Source organism: Asparagus officinalis, chromosome 7, assembly GCF_001876935.1.
Source record: "Asparagus officinalis chromosome 7, Aspof.V1, whole genome shotgun sequence".
NCBI lineage: Eukaryota > Viridiplantae > Streptophyta > Magnoliopsida > Asparagales > Asparagaceae > Asparagus > Asparagus officinalis.
Window position 1 is genome coordinate 28,245,741 of NC_033800.1, and position 22,018 is coordinate 28,267,758.

At 34.8% G+C, this 22,018-nt stretch overlaps 1 protein-coding gene across 4 annotated transcripts in view; it reads right to left on the reverse strand.

The window, feature by feature from the left end:
• Positions 4,641-22,018, reverse strand: part of LOC109848433 — a 74,410-nt gene continuing 57,032 nt past the window's right edge. For all 4 annotated transcript variants that reach the window (XM_020417914.1, XM_020417913.1, XM_020417916.1 and 1 more), the window contains 11 exons: positions 17,619-17,694; positions 17,430-17,529; positions 17,172-17,241; positions 16,844-17,023; positions 9,719-9,841; positions 9,543-9,626; positions 8,685-8,869; positions 8,452-8,590; positions 8,296-8,355; positions 5,279-5,383; positions 4,641-5,141 (listed from right to left, as the gene is read on the reverse strand). In XM_020417914.1, coding sequence (XP_020273503.1) covers positions 5,028-5,141; positions 5,279-5,383; positions 8,296-8,355; positions 8,452-8,590; positions 8,685-8,869; positions 9,543-9,626; positions 9,719-9,841; positions 16,844-17,023; positions 17,172-17,241; positions 17,430-17,529; positions 17,619-17,694 — 1,236 coding nt within the window. In that variant the 3' untranslated portion in view covers positions 4,641-5,027. The remainder of the gene's footprint in view (positions 5,142-5,278; positions 5,384-8,295; positions 8,356-8,451; positions 8,591-8,684; positions 8,870-9,542; positions 9,627-9,718; positions 9,842-16,843; positions 17,024-17,171; positions 17,242-17,429; positions 17,530-17,618; positions 17,695-22,018) is intronic.

The window sequence follows — 22,018 nt, forward strand, 5'->3', positions numbered from 1 at the left end:
CCCTGTAAATTTTTTTTGTTGGCTGGGGGTTTTCTTTTCTTGTTTTTGTTTCTTTAATTTGATTCCCAGTTTTCTGTTTTCTGTTCACTCAGTTTTCTGTTTACTAAGTATCTAGTGTCCATAACTGCACATTTTTGGAAAATGAATAATATTTTTTCATTGACCAAAAAAAAGTATGATAATTATAGTCCCAGCACATCCAAATTGTCAACTATACCAAATAACTTGTTCCCAGAAAAACTTTGCTAAATAGCTTTTCTCAGATTAAAGTTTTACTATGATGTCATTTGTATCTTTTCAGCTACCTTTTTCTGGTTTCAGACTTGTAATATTCACTCGCTGTCAAGAGACTTGATGTGCAATGATTAGATAATCTGCAATTTGAAATTTATAATAATTTATAATTGATTTCTATATATATAGTATAGGCCAATACATTCTATTCAAATCCCAGATCTCCACCAAGATTTGCAACAGCAGATGAGATGCTTCCTCTCTTGATTTATATTATTCAGAAAACAGCATGTGACACTATGTTCGTGAATAAAGCATCAACTGTAGTGCTCTTTTATGTGAACTTTTGTTGCAAAAAAATCCAAAATTAATTTTTTTAAAGAAGCATCTTCTTCTTTCCAGCTAACGGTGTAATTTACATGTGTTGTTGATATCCAATATTATATGCCACAGTCAGCAAAGGAGTCCTGACCTATAAAAGGGTTGGATCATTGTCCTAATACAATGCAAACTTGTTAGTTTCCAAGTTCTAATGGCTAAGGTTTATCTTCAAGCACATCTCCCTTCTCCCTCTTCTCAGGTTCTTACAACACGGATGAGATCACTCATGTTGAATGGAAATGGATGCCCTGTTTATAATTCTGGTGAGCAGATCGTGCCGATAATTATGCTTGGAGGTGCAGCAATGAGGTTTACCTCATGGATCATAGCTGCAGGACACTGACTAGAATACATAGAAAGTAAATAAAAGGAAATACTGTGTGTATCAGTTAGTAAACTGTTATCAAAGATTATTTGCTTATTGTACAGAAACTGAGAGTTTTGGCCAATGAGAAGGATATCAAGGTGATGGATCGTCAGTAGAAGAGAGAACCCTGGTTTAGAGTTCGAAAAGCTCGCAGAATGTTGACGAGAGGCAAGAATTTTGAGGTCACTGTTACGGTTGGGGGTGGAAGTAATCATCTTACTTGTTACAAGACTCTTGGTTCACCAAGCAAGACTGAGTGCAAGACAATTGACGTGGCATGAGAGCCAGTTGCTGAGGTATGGATATAACTTGTAAATTAAATATCATAAAAGGTTTGTTAAAGTTTAGTTAAAGGGTCATTATGGCATGAGATTAAGGTTAATGAAAGTTCGATTGGGTGTTATGCAGGTAAAGAGGAAGCTTACAAGCTTCTGGAGTTGAAGTTGGAGAGGATGTGTTAGATGTGTTAAGACTAACACATCCTCGACAGATTGGTTGTATCGTTTTTGTGTGATTTGTAATAGCTTTTAGGATCCCTCGAAGGTCAGTCCTAGAACTGATGAGAGGAAGAGCCGATATCTCACTTTATTGAGATATTCGCTTCAGATTCTTGTTTCCTTGGTGAGACGGAAATTCTTATTGCGATCTGACTTTCTTGTTGTGATGCCGAAGTGCTGCCGAAATTTCCGCTGCGCGCAACAAGGATGTGTTAAGACTAACTGTGGAACCTAATCATGGTCAGTTCCTGGTTATGGGAGTGGTGATTGTATGTGAACTCATTAACCACAGCATGTGATCTCACAGAGATTAGCGGTTCTTTGATGCTTTATTTATTTATTTTTCTTTTCTTTTTTCTTTATTTATTTATGTATTTATTTATTTATTTATGGGATACAACTAATGATCAGAAGAGTTTTTTTTCCTTCGTATTTTTGATATGTGTATAAATTTCATTCATATATATATGTATGTGTGTGTGTAAGCGATAAGATGAGATGATGAGATGGTTTGCTTAATGTGAGATAGACATTCTACACGTTAGATTCAAATTAATTGTTAGATTCAAACTAATAGATTTATTAATTAAAGATATGTGGCCCCCACATTTATTTGTATTTATTTGGGTTCGGGTTCGGGTTAGGGTTAGGTTTAGGGTTTGGGTTAGGGTTCGAGTTATTGGGTTTGGGTTCGGGTTCGGGTTTAGTGTTAGGTTAGAGTTCGGATTAGGGTTAGGGTTACTGGTTCGGGTTTGAGTTAGGGTTAATGGGTTCATGTTCGGGTTAGAGTTTAGGTTAGGGTTAGGATTAGGGTTCGGGTTCGGGTTCGGGTTCGGGTTGGGTTAGGGTTTGGATTAGAGTTAGGGTTTGGTTTCTGGTTAGGGTTAAAGAAGATTTGACAGGGAAATTAAATAATTGTAGGGGCCACATATCTTTAATTAGTTAACACATTAGTTTCAATCTAATCATTAATTTGAATCTAACGGTATAAAATAGTCATCTCACATTAAGCAAACTATCTCACCATATCACTTACACATACATATATGTATATGTACATGTACATGTGTGTGTGCGCGACTCTCTCTCTCTCTCTCTCTCTCTCTCTCTCTCTCTCTCAATATTATATATATAATATATAATATATTATACGTATATATAAATATATCTATATTATATATATATATATAATATGAGTAGAATATGGTATGCTTGGTACAAGGCACAAATTTTGTGCTTGGCAGATGGTGTCACATCTCATCCACATCACTGTACCCATTTAAATTTGTTCTACATTTAATGAGTGGATGGGGATTTGACACATCACTACAAGGCCAACTTTTGTGCTTGGTACCAGCCCATACCAATATTTTCTCTTCTCTATATATATATTAGTAATTATATAGTACTATATATAGATAATGGGGTTTATCTTGGTCATAGCGAGGGGATTTCTTCCTTGACGGTCCTCTAAATAACATGATGAGCGCATTGTGGATGATCCGCTCCGCTTGAACTTGATCTACATATTCTAAACGCCCAACACCCAAGTTTGGGTGAACCCGTCGTCGTTTGGACCCTCCATCCACTGTATCAATTTTAACGTTTTGAATGAATAGAACTTTTCATACGAGTGGATGGAGGGTCAAACGACGACGGATTCACCCCAAACTTGGTGTGTTGGGGTTTTAGAATATGTAGATCAAGTTCAACGGAGCGGATCATCCATAATGTCGTTCAATCATGTGATTTTAGAGGCGTCAAGGAGGAAATCCCCTCCTATGACAAGGATACTCATTAATCACACACACACACTCTCTCTCTCTCTATATATATATATATATATATATATAGAGAGAGAGAGAGAGAGCAAAATTTGTGTCAACTTAAGTGGATAGCAAAAAGTTATCCACTAAACTTTTTAGTCATTGATGTTGCCTAGGGATCCATGAAAGATATGAAGAGATTTTTTATATATATAAAAGTAGGTATACGATGGTAGCTCATTTTACAAATTAAGCTACCAGGAGATGCACAATGTGATGTGACCCGCTCTATTTGTCCCATCAAAAGGTGTGGACCTCACTATTTCATCTCTTGATAGCTGATTTTACTAAATTAGCCGCTACCTCACAACTATCAATTCCCCATATATTCCTGAGTATCTGTACATTTTTTCCCTGGCTAATATTATTCTCGCATGTTCTCATTATATGTGCCTACGTATAACGTTATGGAGAGAGCAAGTTCAAGTGCCGAAGGTGTATATAGACGGAAATATTTGTGTCACTCCTTTTTGGTAGGGACGAGTACGTATGTAGGAGTTTGCTTGTGATGTAAGAAGTAACAGGTCCGAATTCAAAAGGAAACGAGCTATGCAAATTTATCGATTTAGCAGACAAAACAGGAAGCAATCCATTTTATTGTTTACAATCTACTGTGAAGTAAATAACAACTTCAGGCGTTCGAAAATGTTCACCAAGTCCCTACGTCTTTAAACGATCATTGAAAAGTAAAGAGTGGTCTAAAATTAGTTTTTTTTTTTTTTTTTTTTTGTATTTTTTTTTTTTTTTTTTTTTTTTGGTGGGTTTGTTTTTTTAGTTGGTGATATACTAGCCCATATGAGGGTCACCTCCCTACCAGTTGCTGTGTGATTTCTTGTATGTATATAATATTCTGTTTTTTAAGGATGGACAACTAACTAACATTTATACCCTGCTCCGAACCCTAGCCAACAGAACTTTGAACAACATTTACGGGACAGTGTGAAGATAATATGAAGGGCTGAAACTATAAAAGAAAGGTTGATCAAGAGCGTAACGCCACATATTACTCGACGGTCTTTACCAGCAAAAGCTGAACAAAAAGTTAATATATGACAAATAATTTGTTGTGCGGAAGAAAAAAAAAATCCAGAAAAAAAAAATCCTTTACGTAGCTTGAATGTCAATACCTAGTCAGAGTTTCATGCTGGAAAAACAGTTGGCAGTCATATGTTTGCATATTTCTAATCATATATCCTATACGTAGCTTGAATGTCAATGACAACAGGGTAATATGTTAGTTGAAGAAATCAAGAGAAACTGAGATGGTCAATTTATGATGGCATGCTCACACTCTTAACACCTGCAATTACGAAGAGAGCTCCAAGTAAACAAGAGTTCAAAAAACAAAAATAGACAAACAAGGGACGGGGGAAAAACAACTAAACCACATGATTCTCCTCTGGGGGGGACGGTATGTGTATGTACAAACAGGGGGTGAGGCCTCTTGGTAAGAGTGCCAAATTACAGACACAAAGGTATAAAACAAAATACACTTAAAATGAAAAACAATCGGTGGCAATTTTCTCAGATAAGTTAAAACTTAATTTAAAATAAAAAGAAAGATCGAATAATTGAACATGTATATGATATCATATACACCAAGAACCCAAAATGCTGCCACCATCACCATCTATATCCAACACTAACGATCCTCCCAAGCTTTGCTGGGGTTCAAAAGAAAGAGAAGGAAAAGAGCTGTACACTCATAATGGATAACTTCCTCTACATGAAATAGCTCAGTGCTTTCTTCTTTCTTGATCCACCTTCACCATAGAGATCATTCCACTGTTGAAGCTCGTTCATATTTGTGGATTCAGATGATACACTTGCACACACCTGTTTAAAAGCACACACAATAAAGCATCTATATTCTCACTAGGTTCTTTAGAAAAAACATAAAGAGTTTTAGCTATAGCAGGTCTAGGAAGGTCTATCCTCCCTCGCTCGTAGAATATCACAACGGGCTAAACTACCTGCTCATGAGCAAATTTGAAGTCATCCATGTTGAGAGGACGAATGTCATCACTGCAACGCAATGGAGGTAGTGGCCTATCTTCTGCTAACGCCAAGCTCCTCTCCTGCAGGTATGCAATTAACTATCAAGCTGCTCAGCATGATAGAATAAATAGAACATAAAAATACACATGTATGTGAGTGCATTTGAGTATGTATTTTGTGTGGTGGCGGCTTTTCTTCCCAAATGTTACGGAGCCAAATCATTCCCAATCGATATATGTGAAAAATCAACTATGTTGAAGTTGATTCTACAACATCCCAAGTGTCTAAAATAAAACATGAAATTTCTTATTATTTTGCTCATACAACAACAATGCATGAAATGAAATGGTCCAAAAAGCAAGTTCATTAGTTTAATAGTATAGAATGTTTTAGATGTATCATATCATGTTCCACTGGACATTTATGTTTGTTTTATGCTTGGACGAAAAAATTAGGGTAACCGTAAATTTCACTTAAACAATCTCTCTGATTTCCTTTTAATTTTTGTGCTGGGGTGTTGTTGGGGGGAAGGCATGCAAAATTTTTTTATTCCAATTAACTCTCTTGAACTTAACTCACTTAACCCGCACAAATCTAACACCGTGAAATTTGATAGTTCATGCACCAAGCATGTGACAACAATGGATTAAATGCCCCTCAGTTAATTAAAGGTTACCCCTCATTTTTGGCGGTATATTTAAAAATAGGCATTGTGGTCATTTCACCATTAACGGAGGGATTAGGCAGAATAAACATAGTTTAGGGGGGGTTATTTGAGCCCCCACCCCTACCCCCAAAAAATAAAAAACAAAAAAAAAAAATCAGGAGGGTCAAGTGACATTTACCCAAAATTAGAAGGAAAAAAACACTTGATTTTTTTTCTTTTTAATGCCCTAAATAAGGTAGATTAACTCCCAAAGAGTGAACTATAAAGATGCCCTAACAAAGATTCTAATCCCTTCCCTAAGAGGGAGGGAGAGAGGGATCAAATTAGATTCCTATCATTTGCTAGCCAATAGGATGCTTAATTCAATGATTGGCACAATCCATTTTTGTTCAGATGTCAACTAATCTGTGTATTAAAAATTGTCTACTACAGATTTTTTTTTTAGTCAATATATCAACAATATAAAAACCGGAAGGATTTGTAACTAACTAACACATAAAATTAGTTTGATTTAAGCTTTAGAAAACAAAGTTTATAGGTTAGAATTTGAACTAAGAAAACTAGTTCAATTTTGGCCTAATTATTGTCAAACTAAAAACTAATTTTTTGGCCAAGATCGTACCCAATAAAACTAGTTTCGTGGAGTTGCCAAACACATCCTTAGAAAAGATGCCCTATCAAAAGATTCTAATCCCTCCTGAGCGAGAGGGGTCAAAAATGAGATTCTTATCACTTGCTAGCCAGTAGGATACTTCACTTAATGATTGACACCCTCCATTTTGATTTGGATGTAAATAATCTGTGTATTGATTGAAAATTATCTAATTTAGATTTTTCTAGTCAATATATCAACTATATAAAAAACAGAAGGCTTTGTAACTAACTAATTAACACATTCATGCTTTAGAAAACTCTCAGCTATCCAAAATTATTTACATATAGGTTCTATGATATTTTGAATAAGAAGAATAGTGAGGATGAAGGATTTTGGAAGCACTCCCAATGAGGATCAACTCGTCAGGTCATAATATCATGATTATTATCACCACTCTGTGTATCCAGAATTGGTTACAGTACATAGAGAGAAACAGGGAGTAATGTGCCTAGTGCTAGTCCTCGGCTAGCTCTTCCAGGAAGCTGAAAAGCTTAGAATCCAATGGGGGCCAGACCGAATCTCAAGGTAAAGAAAGCAAGCAAACATGTGACCAGTGCCTACTCTTTCCTTCTCCTTTTTTATGTTTAATCTCTCTTCTCTATAACTTTTTCAAGCTAACTATGGAGAGGATGAAATTTAGAGTTACCACACTGGTTTCAGGTTCACTTGCTATCTGCTGTCATGCAATAAAAGAGTTTTGAGGCCTCTTGCCATTATGCATGACCTACCTTTGCTGGAACTCGAAGAAGTTCAAACCTATATTATCTTCAACTTTAGAAGACATAGAACCAAGTGTTTTGAAAGCTCACTTAATCCGGAAGGAAGAGTTTGAGACTATTTCCCAATAAAAAAAAGTTACGCTGATGCCTTCTATTTAAATTGTGTTCGTTTACAGTCTCCAGCACAATTCTCTTATGCACAGAGCTTCATTTTTTCCCTCTTTTTCCTTTTTTGTTAGTTCTATCGTTAGTTCTATCAGCTTATCTGTACCTAGAGAAGTTCAAATCTGAACTAAATTAGCACTCATATGCCTTTTTCTATTCTTTTCAATCAAGTGTTCCGATCCACATTTGGCCTCCGTTTTTTATTGATGTTGGATTCAAAAAATTTATTTTCATTAAGGCATCCCACATCCAAAATAATTGCTGTTAGGAAAGATATCTAGTCTACTGATGAAGCAACAATAGAATCATGTTCCTTTGTCCAATATCCTACATTTGTTAATGATACAGGGGCAAGAGTGTATAAAAGAAACATAAAAGAACTCTGATATCCAGTTCGTTTTCATCATGTTGATGACATGTAATGGAAGATTGATAAGAAGCAAAAGATCATACTAGGGATAAAATTTGGTAGACGAAGAACAAAAGATCTAATGTGATCCCCATGCAATCTTAAACTTTTTCGCCTGTTTTCTAATTATTAATTGAGTCAGATGTTGAAAGATCAAACAGTAAGGAATCCAGCATGTAATTAAGCTCTTATTTCTAAGTTTAATGAAAAACACAATACACACACATCAAGACACAAATATAAATGATTCATGACTATATATCTCAATTACTCTGGGGGGAAAAACAAAATATGAGAAGTTACAACTGATATATAGAATGTGTAAGCAAAGTTTGATAATTAAAAAAAATATAAAAAAATAAAATCAAAGTATATACCTTCTTTTCCTTTTCCAAAATCTCTCTAATGGGGCAGTGTGCAGCAGTAACGCAAAGATTCTAAAACAGAAAGGTTATAACACATATAAGAGCAATCCTGATTAAAACACAAAGCTAAGATATTCTTCCCGAAAGAAAGTGCAAGACTAGACAAACCTTCAGGTCACTTCCTGAGTATCCATCAGTCATATTTGCAATCGCTTCCAAATCAACATCTGGAGCCAATTCTTCTTTGGCCAGAATTACCTTAAGAATTTTTTCTCTATTCGTTGAGTCTGGTAGATTCACCATTAATCTAAAAATTTATTCAAAACAGTATCATGAGACATGCCTTCCTGGTCAGAGAAACACGCAACAACACATTATTTTCTCATAACACTAGTTCTCACCTCCGGGGAAGCCTCCTTATGACAGCCTCGTCAAGATCAAAAGGTCTATTTGTTGCTCCGAGAACCAGTACACGTTCTTTATCTTTTGTTCGAAGTCCATCCCAGTTCACCATAAATTCATTTTTCATCTTACGCATGGCTTCATGTTCTCCAGGATTTTCTCTTCTACCTAACATACTATCAACCTGTAAAATGAAAACCAAGTATCAACAAGAACAATCGCCATGTTCTATAGAACAGGAACTATAGTTGTTTATGGTTAAGATGTGCACGATACGTCCCCATGGACATGGCCTGGGCACCTAGCCAACCTAAAACTTCAATTTGTCAGGCTTAAATTGTGAGACAAATTATTTCCCTAACGGCATTCATGAGATTTATATTGATCTTGAGTGCTCTACCCTCACTTGATAACTAGTTAAAACATGCATTGAATTCCCAACATAATTGCTGCCCATGTCCCTACCTTGAGATCCATATGCAATTCAAAAGCAAGGAGACATGAGGTTATAGAAAAAATCGACCGCTCATGCCCCACCATCTATGATTCCAACGAAAAAAACCTTTGAAACTCTGAGAAAAAGAATGAATGTTTCCAGACTTGTTTAATAATTGATTCTTTAGTTATGTTACAGTCATGCGTACAAAGACATGCATTTACACACATCCTTAGACCAGTATGTTACAAAATTGGTATGCCTATATCTGTTTCATGCTCTTGTTTAGGCCACATGAAACACTTTGTTCCAACTCAGAGCTGCTACCATGAGTGGCAAAACAAAGCAAAAGATGCTAGATTAATATTGCCAAGCATCAATTATGTTGATTGAGATAATGATACAAGTAGATTGTACTAACCTCGTCTACAAAAATAACACTGGGAGCAATTTTACTCGCTAATGAAAACACAGCTTTGACATATTTTTCCCCTTCACCAAACCACTGTAACAAAAGAACCATTGGTTATTGAATTTCACGAGCATCAAAGGAAACAAAATATGCTAAATATCATGTTCTCATATATGAAATAGTACCTTAGAAGTGATGCTCGACATTGATATGTTGATGAAGTTTGCACCTGCCTCTGTTGCAACAGCCTTAGCAAGCATTGTTTTTCCAGTACCCGGAGGACCAAAAAGCAATATCCCTTTGCAAGGCTGAAGAGCAATACAAATGTGAGAAGTAAGATTCTAAGTAATCATAAATGTCACTACAAAAGTATACCATCCATGTAGAAATATACTCTGAAGAGATACCAGTGAAGTTAGCAATCCTTTTGATTTTTTTTTTCTTATAATGGCAGCGATATCAGATTTTACATGTAATAAAGATATCCTCCATTTCATTTTGGATTAATATTGGTGAAATAGAGAATTTCCCAAGATCAATAAAATCTACCAGACGCTGAACATTTCACATTTCGTAAGATGTGCTCAATTTGTGTGTGTGTGTGTGTGTGTGTGTGTGTGAGAGAGAGAGAGAGAGGAAGAGCGCTTATGGATGGGCATTACCAGTACGAATAAACAACCCAAACAACTTCCATCAGGTCTAAAATGTATCATACCTAACATATGATTTGTGTTGGTAGTTATCCAATGCTACTACTTAGTCCATTGACTACTTAAAAGGTTCTTGTTAAATATGGACAGCAACTAATTCAACCAGTAGATGAGAAACATTACTGAACTGTTGGTACATTGGTAGGAAGAAGTTTAAGTAACCATCATGGTTTTACAATGTATTGAATAACTCGAGGAATGAAATACCCTTGCTAGCAAAAAAAGCCTCTTCATTATGCCAGTATTGCTATTAGTTTGAGACCATGAAAAAAATTTCATCGTTATAGTTGTCCAATCTATACTCTTTTATGTACATCAAGTCATCAAAATCGCTCAAAAATTACAAATTCTGTAACTTTAAAACCTACAATGAAGAAAACTATAGGCATTATCATATTATATCAAAGAAACTAATTATGAGACAGATAAGAATAAGAGGACCATATACTCTAAACTTCTGAATGAGAAAATCCCAATTCATGTAAAGGAATACATTGAGAGATTGCCTTGAGTAATCGGAGCCATGACAGGCTCTGTTTGAAAATTAAGAGATGTAATTCAATTTTATTTTTGGTAATGAATAAAAATATTTTTCATTGACCAAAAAAAAAGAATAAGAGGACCTCTAGACTAAAGGTTGTCAGTTCCCTTCTTGAACCTCAATTACTCCAAGAGTCTAGTTTCTGTACATATTTTGGATTGGCTGGTCGGTCTGGTTTGGGTTGCAGGGGAATTTTAGGTGAATTCATGACATTGATACTTCAAGAAGAACAACTTTCAAAATCCATTGAACCTCCTCCCTGCCTTTAGTAATTGCTTTTTGCGTGCATTGTTGTCTCGAAATAGCTTTCTGCAAGATACTGGCTTGCACGCTCTATTGCTATTATGATCACCCCAGATTTGTTTATGGGTTATGGAGATTGTTCAACACAATAAAGCATGACATGCAATGGGACGAAAATAGAATGAGTGAAGCAGAAATCTTTCTCATATGAAAAAAGGTCCTAAAGTTACAAAGTGCCCTAGCTCACGCTTTACACCTCTTGCTTTGATTACTAGGCATCATATGTTTAATGTTTCCACACCAAACAGGTGAGAGAATGTTCAAATTTAAAATACAGGGGGTTTACTACTGCCCTTACTAGGCCAACAACTTAGCTGATGGCACACAAGCTAGAGGCTTGTGGAGGCTCGTTATGCTCCATGTGGGCAACAGGAGAACATGCATATTGTTTCTCTAGAAGAGCTTTTCCTCCCTTGATGGAAGCTTTCAATAACTGCATGAAGCTTTTCTGGGGGGTCTCTCCCCTTCACTCATAGTCTTCCTCAAGCCTCATTACTTATTCCTACGTGTATGGGTATTTCTTGAAAAATAATAATCAAAGTAGAAAAGAAAATGAAGATCTTGAAATGTCAATGAATGCATCAGAGACTGACAGGCTTTAAAAAAGGGGATCCTAAGTGTCTATAAACACATGGTGATTCATGGATTGAGTGTCCTTTACACATATTTTCCATCTCTCCTAAAACTATAACTAGAATTCAGTAAGAATGAATTGATGTGTGAGAGGCTGTCAGTCATCTATAAGTTGTGCAAATTCATGCAATTCCATATATGAAAATGGGTAATTGCAGGTCTTTGTGGGACTGGCTACTCCATTTTCTTCATTTGTGTCAAAGATCTCATGTGGTATCTTCATAATCCTGGATTGTTCAATGCAGTTAGAATTCAAGTTAACATATATGGCTAATGACAAAGACCAAGCACATATGTGATGAGCTGAAAAAGTTTGATGCAACTCAAACTTTTGATACAGGACACTATCATTCCAAGAGAAAAAATTAATGCCAGAGATTATTAACAAACATATCAGAAAAACAGGCGCAGCCAAAACAAACATTGATTCCATGTCTTAAAATAGGGATTACACCGCCAATGCATAATTCCATTCGCTCCAAAAACGAGCGTGGCAAAGTTTGGTCATCTATGCAGCCCAAAAGAAAAGGCTCCAGGCACAGGTGGAAACGAACCAAATAATTAACAAATAGTTTGCTAATTGCTCCACTAACTGTTTAATCTGTTCAACTCAGTGGTTCATTTAACAGCAAACAAATAGTTTTCAATATTCGGTTCATAAAAGAATGGAGTATAAACAGATGTATATCGATTCATTTAAATATCAAGTATTTGATTAAAAAATTTCGTTTTATAATTTATACTATTACATGCATGATGTTATGTTTTGACCCACTCGTAGTTTGTAATTTAAGTTCTGTAATAATTTTGACAACTTAAAAGAGCTCTACATAAGTTTCCAAACAAAATTTCTTAAGAAAATGAAACCGACTTTTTTAATAAGTAGTCTAGTATTCATATAATATGAATTATTAGTCAAATAAACACACCATTATCTTCGTTAAACATTCATGAATATTCAAAAATATTTGTATTCAAATTCAAATTTGAAGAAATTAAACTGTTTGGATACCATGGTGTTTTGCTTGTTTCCATGGTGTTTTTGCCAAAAACAAAACACCATACGTTTAGAAACCATGGTGTTTTTTTGAGCTAAATCATCCTCAAACCAAAAACACAACACTTACTTCAAAACACCTTTTAGGTGTTTTAAGTTTGGTGTTTTGGTTTTGTGTTTGAGAAGGTGTTAATATAATATCTAACATAATATATTAAATATAATTAATATAGAGTTATTATCAACATGCTTATTATATTATACTATACTATACTATATTATAGTTAACTTAATATTTTAGTAATACTTATTAAATAATATAAAAATATAATAAATAAAATATCTTATATAGTAATATAATAACATATTAAATACCAATATTTAATATGTTAATAATGTATTATATAATAAATAAATATAAATAAAATAATAAAAAATAATAAAAAGTTAGTGATAATAAATAATAATATTATTTTATACTATACAATTGTATAATCGCTATAATATTATTAACTTTTTAATAAATAAATTGTAATAAATAATAATTATAAAATATTATATAATAGTAACATATTTAATAATAACAGAATAATATAATAATATTATTATAATAACATATTGTATAGTAAATATAATATAATATATAAAATATTAATATATTATGTAATAAATAATATAATTTATTATAAAGAAATAATTTTAATGATAAAATAATTTATTGCTAACAAATGTTAATGTGAAAATAAAATAATGATAACATAATAATATTTATTTATATCAAAAATACTAATATAAAGTACTATTAATAAACTCTAACATATTAGAAAATATAATATTGTATATAATAATAAAATATTTATAATATATTAATTTATTAATAACATACTACTAATAACATAATATTAACATTATTAATAATATTATATTATATGAATAATAAAATATTATTATTATAAAAATATTAATATAATATACAACAATAACAAATTGATATACCAAAATAATTAAATATATAATTATTTGAAAATAATATGTAATAATTATAATATAATAATAATTATAATATAGTATAACTCATTAAAGTACAATATAATATTATAATACATTATACAATATTATATTGCATTATATTTAATACTTATAATACTATAATAATGTAAACTAAATATGATAACATTTTATTTACAATATATTTTATTATAATTAATATATAATATATTAATAATATGTTTAATACTAATGTTATAATGAGTCAAAATAGTGTTGACCAAAAATACTTAACATGGTGTTTTAAAAATATTTTAAGGAAAAACACAACACCATGGTGTTTTTTTACAAAAACACAACAAGGAAAACATCGTGGTATCCAAACGAAACCTAAGTATTCGATTCAACTTTTTCCAACCCTAGTTCCAAGTTCTCATCCGCATAATAATATTATGAGAGCACAAATTAGAGTTAATTTGTGCGACTTTAGGGGTAAAATTCCTGCCCGACACACTTTTAGCTACAAAATTAAAACAAAAATCTCAACCCCCAATTTGTCAATTTCCTCTAAAGTAATCAACCAAGTAACTGAAAGGAAAATACCCTGAAGTTCCCACATTGCTTCATCACGAGAATCCTTTTGACGATCGCACTATCGACTGCCACCGCTAATGAATGACGCCAGTTGTGGCCATTTTCACAACCTTTTGTTATCATAGTCATATGTTTTCACCACCACGATTCAGGTGTTATTTTGTATTCTTCCTTTTCAAATATCTTTTTTTTTTTGCGAACTTATGCAGTAGTGATGTAGTGCTACCATAATGACTATCATATTTCTCTCTAATTTTTGGCAAAGTTAGAAGCTTTTGCAAGTCCCTCTCTACCTTTCTATTATTACTGTTTAAGATCAAGATGTACTGGAACAAGCTATTTAGATAAATACAAAATAACACCCGTTAGAAGCTTTTGCAAGTCCCTCTCTACCTTTCTATTTTTTAACATTTAACGAATGACTCACTGATGCAGGAAAAGGAAAGAAATGAGAAGAGCCCAAAAAAGGTTAGAGGTAATAATTGAGAATAAATTAATGGCTGATAAGGTTGGACATCTGGAAAGCAAACTCATGAGTAACATCTGTTAGGTGGAATTAGGATTTCAAGAAGCCAATGTTTTTGAAAGCTCTAAGCATTTCTAGGTGCTAAACCTAGCGTCTAGGCGGATGCTTAAGCGGCTCATAGGCATTTTTAACATCGAGAAAGGAAGGATCATTTTCGAAGATTCAAATCATAGCCTGACTGTTTTACTTGAGATAGACTTGTGCGTAGAGTTTTGATCTCAAGTACATTTCAACCTGGCTAACTCTCTTTAATCATTACTATTCTTAAGCAACTCATTCTCCCCTAGGCGCTCCCAAGACTTAAGACGAGCAACCTAAGTACCGTTTAGGTTTAAGCGGCCACCTAGGCAGGCGTCCAAACTTCTTTTGAAAACAATGACAGAAGCTAGAAATACGGGTAAAGAAAAAAAGTTATGAAGCAATAGAAAAGATGCAGTAATTGCTTTGTTAAGAGAGAAGTTATCTTTACAGAGCTCAATAGAGCAAAGAATCCATGTAGCCTGTCCCAATATTTGGGAACAAGGGTTTACGATTAATCTTCTATAGTGTTATTGGTTGTACAGATTATATTCTCTCAAGTACACCACGTCTCAAAAAGTTTAGAGGAACATTAATGAGATAAAAGAATTTCATGTGTATGCTTAAGAGAGAGTGAGAGAGAGTGTGTGTGTGTGCGTGTGGGCACACGCGCGCTCACACAGAGAGAGAGAGAGTGTGTGTGTGTGCGTGCGCGTGCACGCGCGCACTCGTGTGTGAGCACACATTAATCTGTCTGCACCATGCTGTAGCTCTTAACTTATTAACACAGATTACTAACACATTCTCATTTCAAGGTCTTGAAAGTAAAATATAATATACAGGTTAATCATGCCAAATATGTTCCCAAAAAAAAAGCTTAGAGACATGATATATTGTTTTTTAGAGCAATGGCATACTAAGATGAATGGGTGGACTAAAGTTGAAAGGTGATACAGTAAAGTTACTAATTGTAATAATTAGCAACAGGTGTATTGCAATATGCCCGCTAAGAGCACCTTCTCTATTCCAAGCTGTAGAAACCAAAATCAGAGAATTAAACAATTAGATGTACCCAAAAGATCCAAGTTCTTGCTATCCAGTAGATTAATTTTTGAAAGCGCCTTTTGGTACTATAACCTAATATCGTCAGTGCAAAACATTTTTTTTTCTCTATCATTATGTTTTCTTTTACTTTTTCAAGAAAGGTTGCAACCAGTAAACGGGACTTTGACAAGGGAGTTACCAGCCACTGACTCACCACTTTCCAATTAGTAAGCCAGGCATCGTAGAATAGTCCTACCCTCCAATTGCACAATCCCTTTTGTACAGAACATATATTGTTTCTTATTATGCATCAAGTATATACTTAGTACAGAATATTGTCTGTTTTATTCCAACACGACTTCAAACTCCAATTCCAGAATCTTGTCTGTTAGAGTATAGATGTGCCAAAGTACGACGACTTTTGGTACTAACTAAATCATATGTAAGAAATTAGGAATTTCAGCAAGGGTAAAGTTGCGGGGAAGCAGTCTAGACTGGCCATCATGTCTAATTGGATTTCAAACACGAATATGATTAAGGGTCTCACATCCTTATTGAAGGGTTAACAACCTCAAGCAACATATTATCATAAGTCTGTAACACAACAAGAATGATTCACTAGAGATACTTAGAACAGCGTCTAAACTGATATATGAGAGACGAGATGCATACATGATAATAAACATCTACACAAGTAGAAGAAGTCAATTTCTGCCCATTAAACTAGATCAAACTTACTGTTCGTTAAGAGAGTTAATATAGGTTCCTTGCTAAAAAGGTAATAAATTATTAAAAACAAAATTGGTTCAAATATTCCTTCTAGCCATGTTAATCAAGATTCTACAGGAAACTAACAGAAAGAAGTAAAGAAAACTAAAGCAGAATTGCTTCAATCATGGAGATGACAATAAAGCGCATTAAGTGCACAACTGGGGAAGACAGAGAAAGCAGTTAAACCTTTGTCAGTTGTCCTCTACAAAATAACTCTGGTCTTTGCAGTGGAAGCATCACCAGCTCCTTCAGTGTGTCCTTCACATTTTCTAAAGCCCCAATGTCATCAAATGTAACTCCAATTTCATTAGATGGAATGACATCGACTAAAAGCCTCTTCTCAAACTCATTTTCAGTAACCACGTCCTAAAAGAACTCACAATAAGAAAAGTTCAGAAAAACAGAAATGTCTGTGCAATTCATATATGAACTCTTGAGTCTGAAAAGATTTTAAACAAAGAATGCTCCAGGAAATCAATGTTACTAGAGTGAATGAAGGGTTAAATTATGTCACCTTGAGGGATTTCTTTGAACTCTTGGCATCACTCTGGATGCTTTGGACCATATCAAATCCATGCTTAATGCTGCCATAAAAACCGAAAATGATGTAAAGTGCATGGAGAAATAATTCAAAAATTACAAATTTCTAAGGAATGTCACAGACATTGTTAACTTATGGCCTGGTCAACTAGTTCAAGTTTAACTTATCAGCATGAGACACCATTGTTTCTAGAGACTAGAAATAAATGGCTCAAGTGACCAGAATACTCACCTTTCAGCAGAGAGTACAATCTTAGTATCCTTGGAAAGTGCTTCAGATTTTTGGTTTTTAAGATGATAACTCAAAGCAAAACCAACAATTTTATCAACAGCTGTAAGACAACCCCAACAATGAAGATTATCAGAATGAGCTAAAGAATTATGATGCTTTAATTTAACTTAAAAAGAAAAGAAAACTCACTTTCATTTGTAAGTGTTTGATCTTTTATGCATAGTGTTTCAAGATCACTACATTCCAGCCCAATGCGGTTTAAGAACTGCCACAAAAACAGAAATAAGGGATGTTACCCAAGAAAATGATGATCTACTAGCACAATCAAATATAAGTTAGTTGATCAAAAAAAATTAAAGAACAACGACAAAGGAAGATATTGCACTCAAGTTAAAATTAGCTATGAACCAGACAACAAAGAATGAACTGTGGTCATTAAGCTTCATGAGTTTAATTGATTAAACAGTGAAGTAAATGAACCATTCATACTACGAGTTTATCTTCCACGTGATCAGCATACCTGTGTCAGTATAAAAGGCATTCCAGACAAATAAGCACAGGCTTAGATGACTTCAAAAATAACAAAGGAGATGAAAAAGGAAATATCAATGATCACAATGGGTAATAACCATTTAAATTTTGGTGAACTTTTAAATACTGACACCTTTTGTGCCGGGGATCACACTGAAACACTAGGATTCAAATGAAGGGTCTGCCCCTACCTTTCAACAGCAGTAGTAGAGATCTGAATTTCACTTTTCATGAGAGTTGGCTAAACTGTCCCTTTAGCATAGCCTACCCATGGCCTGTAACCTCTTTGCGCATAGTGAAACACTCTCTACTCTCTACCTTGGTATGATAGTGGCTTTCCACAAAACTTAGAACTTGAATTGAGAAGCTCCAGCTGCTAACGATCCTAGTTACCTAGCAACCTCAAATAAGGACCCAATTCCTAATGCACGCTAGGTAGGGGTGTTATCAGAGCGGATACGGTTCGGATATGACACTTACCATATCCATATCCGCTTTTTATAAACGGATACGGATCACCTTCGGTAAGAAAAAACCTTAACCATATGCGCACTTATCAGAAACAGATACGGTTCGGATATTTGAGAATCGGATCGGATATGATCACGGATATAAACGGATATTCAACATAAATCTATTAAACATATAAGAACACCTCGTTTACAGTATAACTCAGTCATAGAATTTGAGGAGAAAGAACATGTAACCGTTAAGACGATTAAACAAGCGCTTACGAATCTAAGATCACCTCAGTTAAAAATGAAAAAGTATATAGAACTTCCACAGAATTCCATGCAAAGAAAGAACATGCAATTTTTCGCAAGATCGGATAATTAAAATAGTGAGTAAACAAGCAAGACCTCATAAGAATGTAATAAAACAATCATAGATATCTATTCCTTTATACAAATAGGAGGATCAGAGATTCACTGTTCATGCTACAGTAAATACTACAGTAGCATTTACTATAACTTATAATTAAAAATATTAGTGTAGCACACGGGTATACTGTAGCATTTAAAAGGTACTGTAGCAGAGCGGGATACTGTAGCACTTTTAAAAATTCAAATCATGTCATATTAAAAAAGCGGGATTACTGTAGCAAAAAAATACCATGCTTTGCACGGACCGCAAACTAGTTTGCAGAAAATTACATACAGAGAAAGAATATTTTTCCATAATCACTTCATGTGAACTTGAACTAGGAAGTAATTGCTATCTAAAAAGGACTAATTTAGTTCCCTAAATAAACAAACTCATGATAATAACATCTATTTTACAAGCATAAAACCATTAGTTTGCACTGGAAATAGACAAAGATCCTAGAAAATTACTTTTTTGCTTTCCAGATCAAAGTATAGCACATGAACAGACACTTTTACCTTGCAGTGAATACAACTATGAACTAGGAATTACGGTGGCTGGACGCAGGTAGCTGGACGTCGACGGTGGTTGGACGCAGGCGACGGGACGAGGCAGTGGACCGGTGCTAGATCCGGCGGCGGCGGGTCTCAGGCGACGCGGGTGGCTGGACGCAGCGGCGAGGCGGAATGTGATTCACACTAGGGTTTTTACTTTTTACCTTTGGTTTTGGGTTAGCGGGTTTGTAATTATAAATTTGGGATCCGATTACTCGAATCATTATTACATTGCAGATATCCGTATCCGCAACCCTCATATCCGTATCCGAATCTGTATCCGAAAAAATCAGAAACTGGATCCGTATCCGAGACCATATCCGCCCGGTTTCAAAATTAACTTACCATATCCGCATCCGTTCGGATACGGATGCGGATCGGTTCGGATATATCCGAACCGTTTGGCACCCCTAACGCTAGGTCTACTTGCCAGATATTCTAGGAAAACCCATGAACTACAAAACAGATGCTCTCTCATTGTTTAGTTAATGGTCAGGCCAAGATCTTCAATTCAAGTTTAGCATTCATGTTCCACAAATATAAACGTGGGACACAGATACAGCAAGCCACTGATATACAGGCACATAAGATCTTAAATATTAAGGATATGTAATGAGACAACCATAAAACAATATATGTATGTGTTTGTGTGCGGAACAAAGATTCAGTACAAGTTATGTTGTAACCTCAAGGTTCATAACATAAATTACATCAAAAAATTTCATGTAAACTCTAAATCCGCGATCGTATAAACCATGAGAGCTTAACACCTACCTGGTTTAAGGTCAGATACATGATACATGTTGGACATGTTCAATACGCATCCACCAAATATCTTACATGCGTCAGTGTAAGCAAGAGGAAGACATAGAAACTGGGCATCTAGCACGTATAGGGTTACTCATGAGCTACCCTTATAATATCAATACAGCTGGTGTGAGACACATATTGATAAGTTGCTGTGTTGAGTGTATAAATGTCTTGGTATTATTAGTTAACAGCAGGAGACAAAACAAAAGGAAAAATGCAATTGAAATTTTGTCAAACAATACTATGTCTAGAGATGCAATTATCTTGGTTAACTTTGAACGACCCACACCTTCATTTCTGCTTCTTGTATGTCTGCACCTTTGTCTCCAACAACCGAACTGTGTAAAGTCTGGTGTAAAATCTAAATCAAAAGATCTCAACTTAAGTTATTTACCTTTATATTTCTTCATTATATTCCTCCAAGACCATGCAGTAGTAAATAATCTATAATAATTTTTTGTGGTCTCTCTTAACACTTTCAGGTCTCACAATGACAAACGGAATATGTTAATTCCTTCTTTAGAGGAGACTTTCCTTTCAATTTTGCCCCCTAGTTCAAACCCCAACCCCCCTACCCCCCAAAAATAATAATAATAATAATAGACAAATAAATAAACTTTCTTTTCTCGAGTTGATTGTTGCTATTTATATGGGAATCTGCAGATAAACCCCCCATGGATAACCGGCCCAGGGACTAATTGGAAACACTTAGCCCTCCTGAACATGAGGAGATCAGACTTCCCATCCAAAAAGGATAACAAGCAGACATTATCCGTTAAGTCCGATTTTATCAATTAAATCAATTCTTACATAGACCATTCAATTCTTTACCTAACCAGATCCACCAGCACCACCTCCATCACCACCACAACTACCTTCTCTATTGACATCTCAACGTCCTTTATCACCACCACGGTACCACCTCCTCCATATACACAACAAAATGCAGCAGAAAACCTCCATCCTTACCCCAAAAAAAATCCCAATTCGGTCTATTGTTCTTAAGTCTTAACCCTAGGCCCTAGCACTAAGAAAACCTTTGCATCACCGTTGCTGGCATTGTCATCATCGTCAGCACTAGAGATATGCAAGGGAATACAGCTCATCTGACTGTATCCTACATAAATATCAGTATTTTCTTGTATTTATGCATACACATCTACAGACATACTACACACATATATACAAGAATTTCTTTTGTTACATGAGCACTGACCATGGCAGAAGTGAAGTGCCACCTCTATCAGTCCTTGGCTGTGGGTAAAATCACAAGAAAGAAACTGGAAAGATACATAGTGTCTTGTCTGATGGCTGGTCTTGTGGATTTGGGATCGAAGACAGAAGTGCTCTACACATGTGACATATGTAGAAATGTGAATAAAAGAGCAGATATTAATACTGTACAACTAAAACGAAGTATTATCCCAACTTTTCAGGTCAACTACATGAATCATATCATTTAATTCAGTTTTTTTAGGCAGTCTCCACCGTTAAATTAACCATTAACATGCTCCTCTTAATTACTTTCAACAAGTGTCCCTCGGACCTACCTCTAATCCTTCACCACCACTACCACAACTATCTTCTCTATTGGCATTTCAACCTCCTTTATCACCACCACCTTCTCCATATCCAAAACAAAATGCAGAAGAAAACCTCCATCGCTAACCAAAATATTCCCAATTCGAACTATAACTTTTAACTCTGGCATTAAGACATCGTTTGCATCACCATTGCTGTCATTGTCATCATCGTCACCACTAAAGATGCAAGGGAATACATCTCATCTGACTGTATCCTACATAAATATCAGTATTTTCACGTATTTAT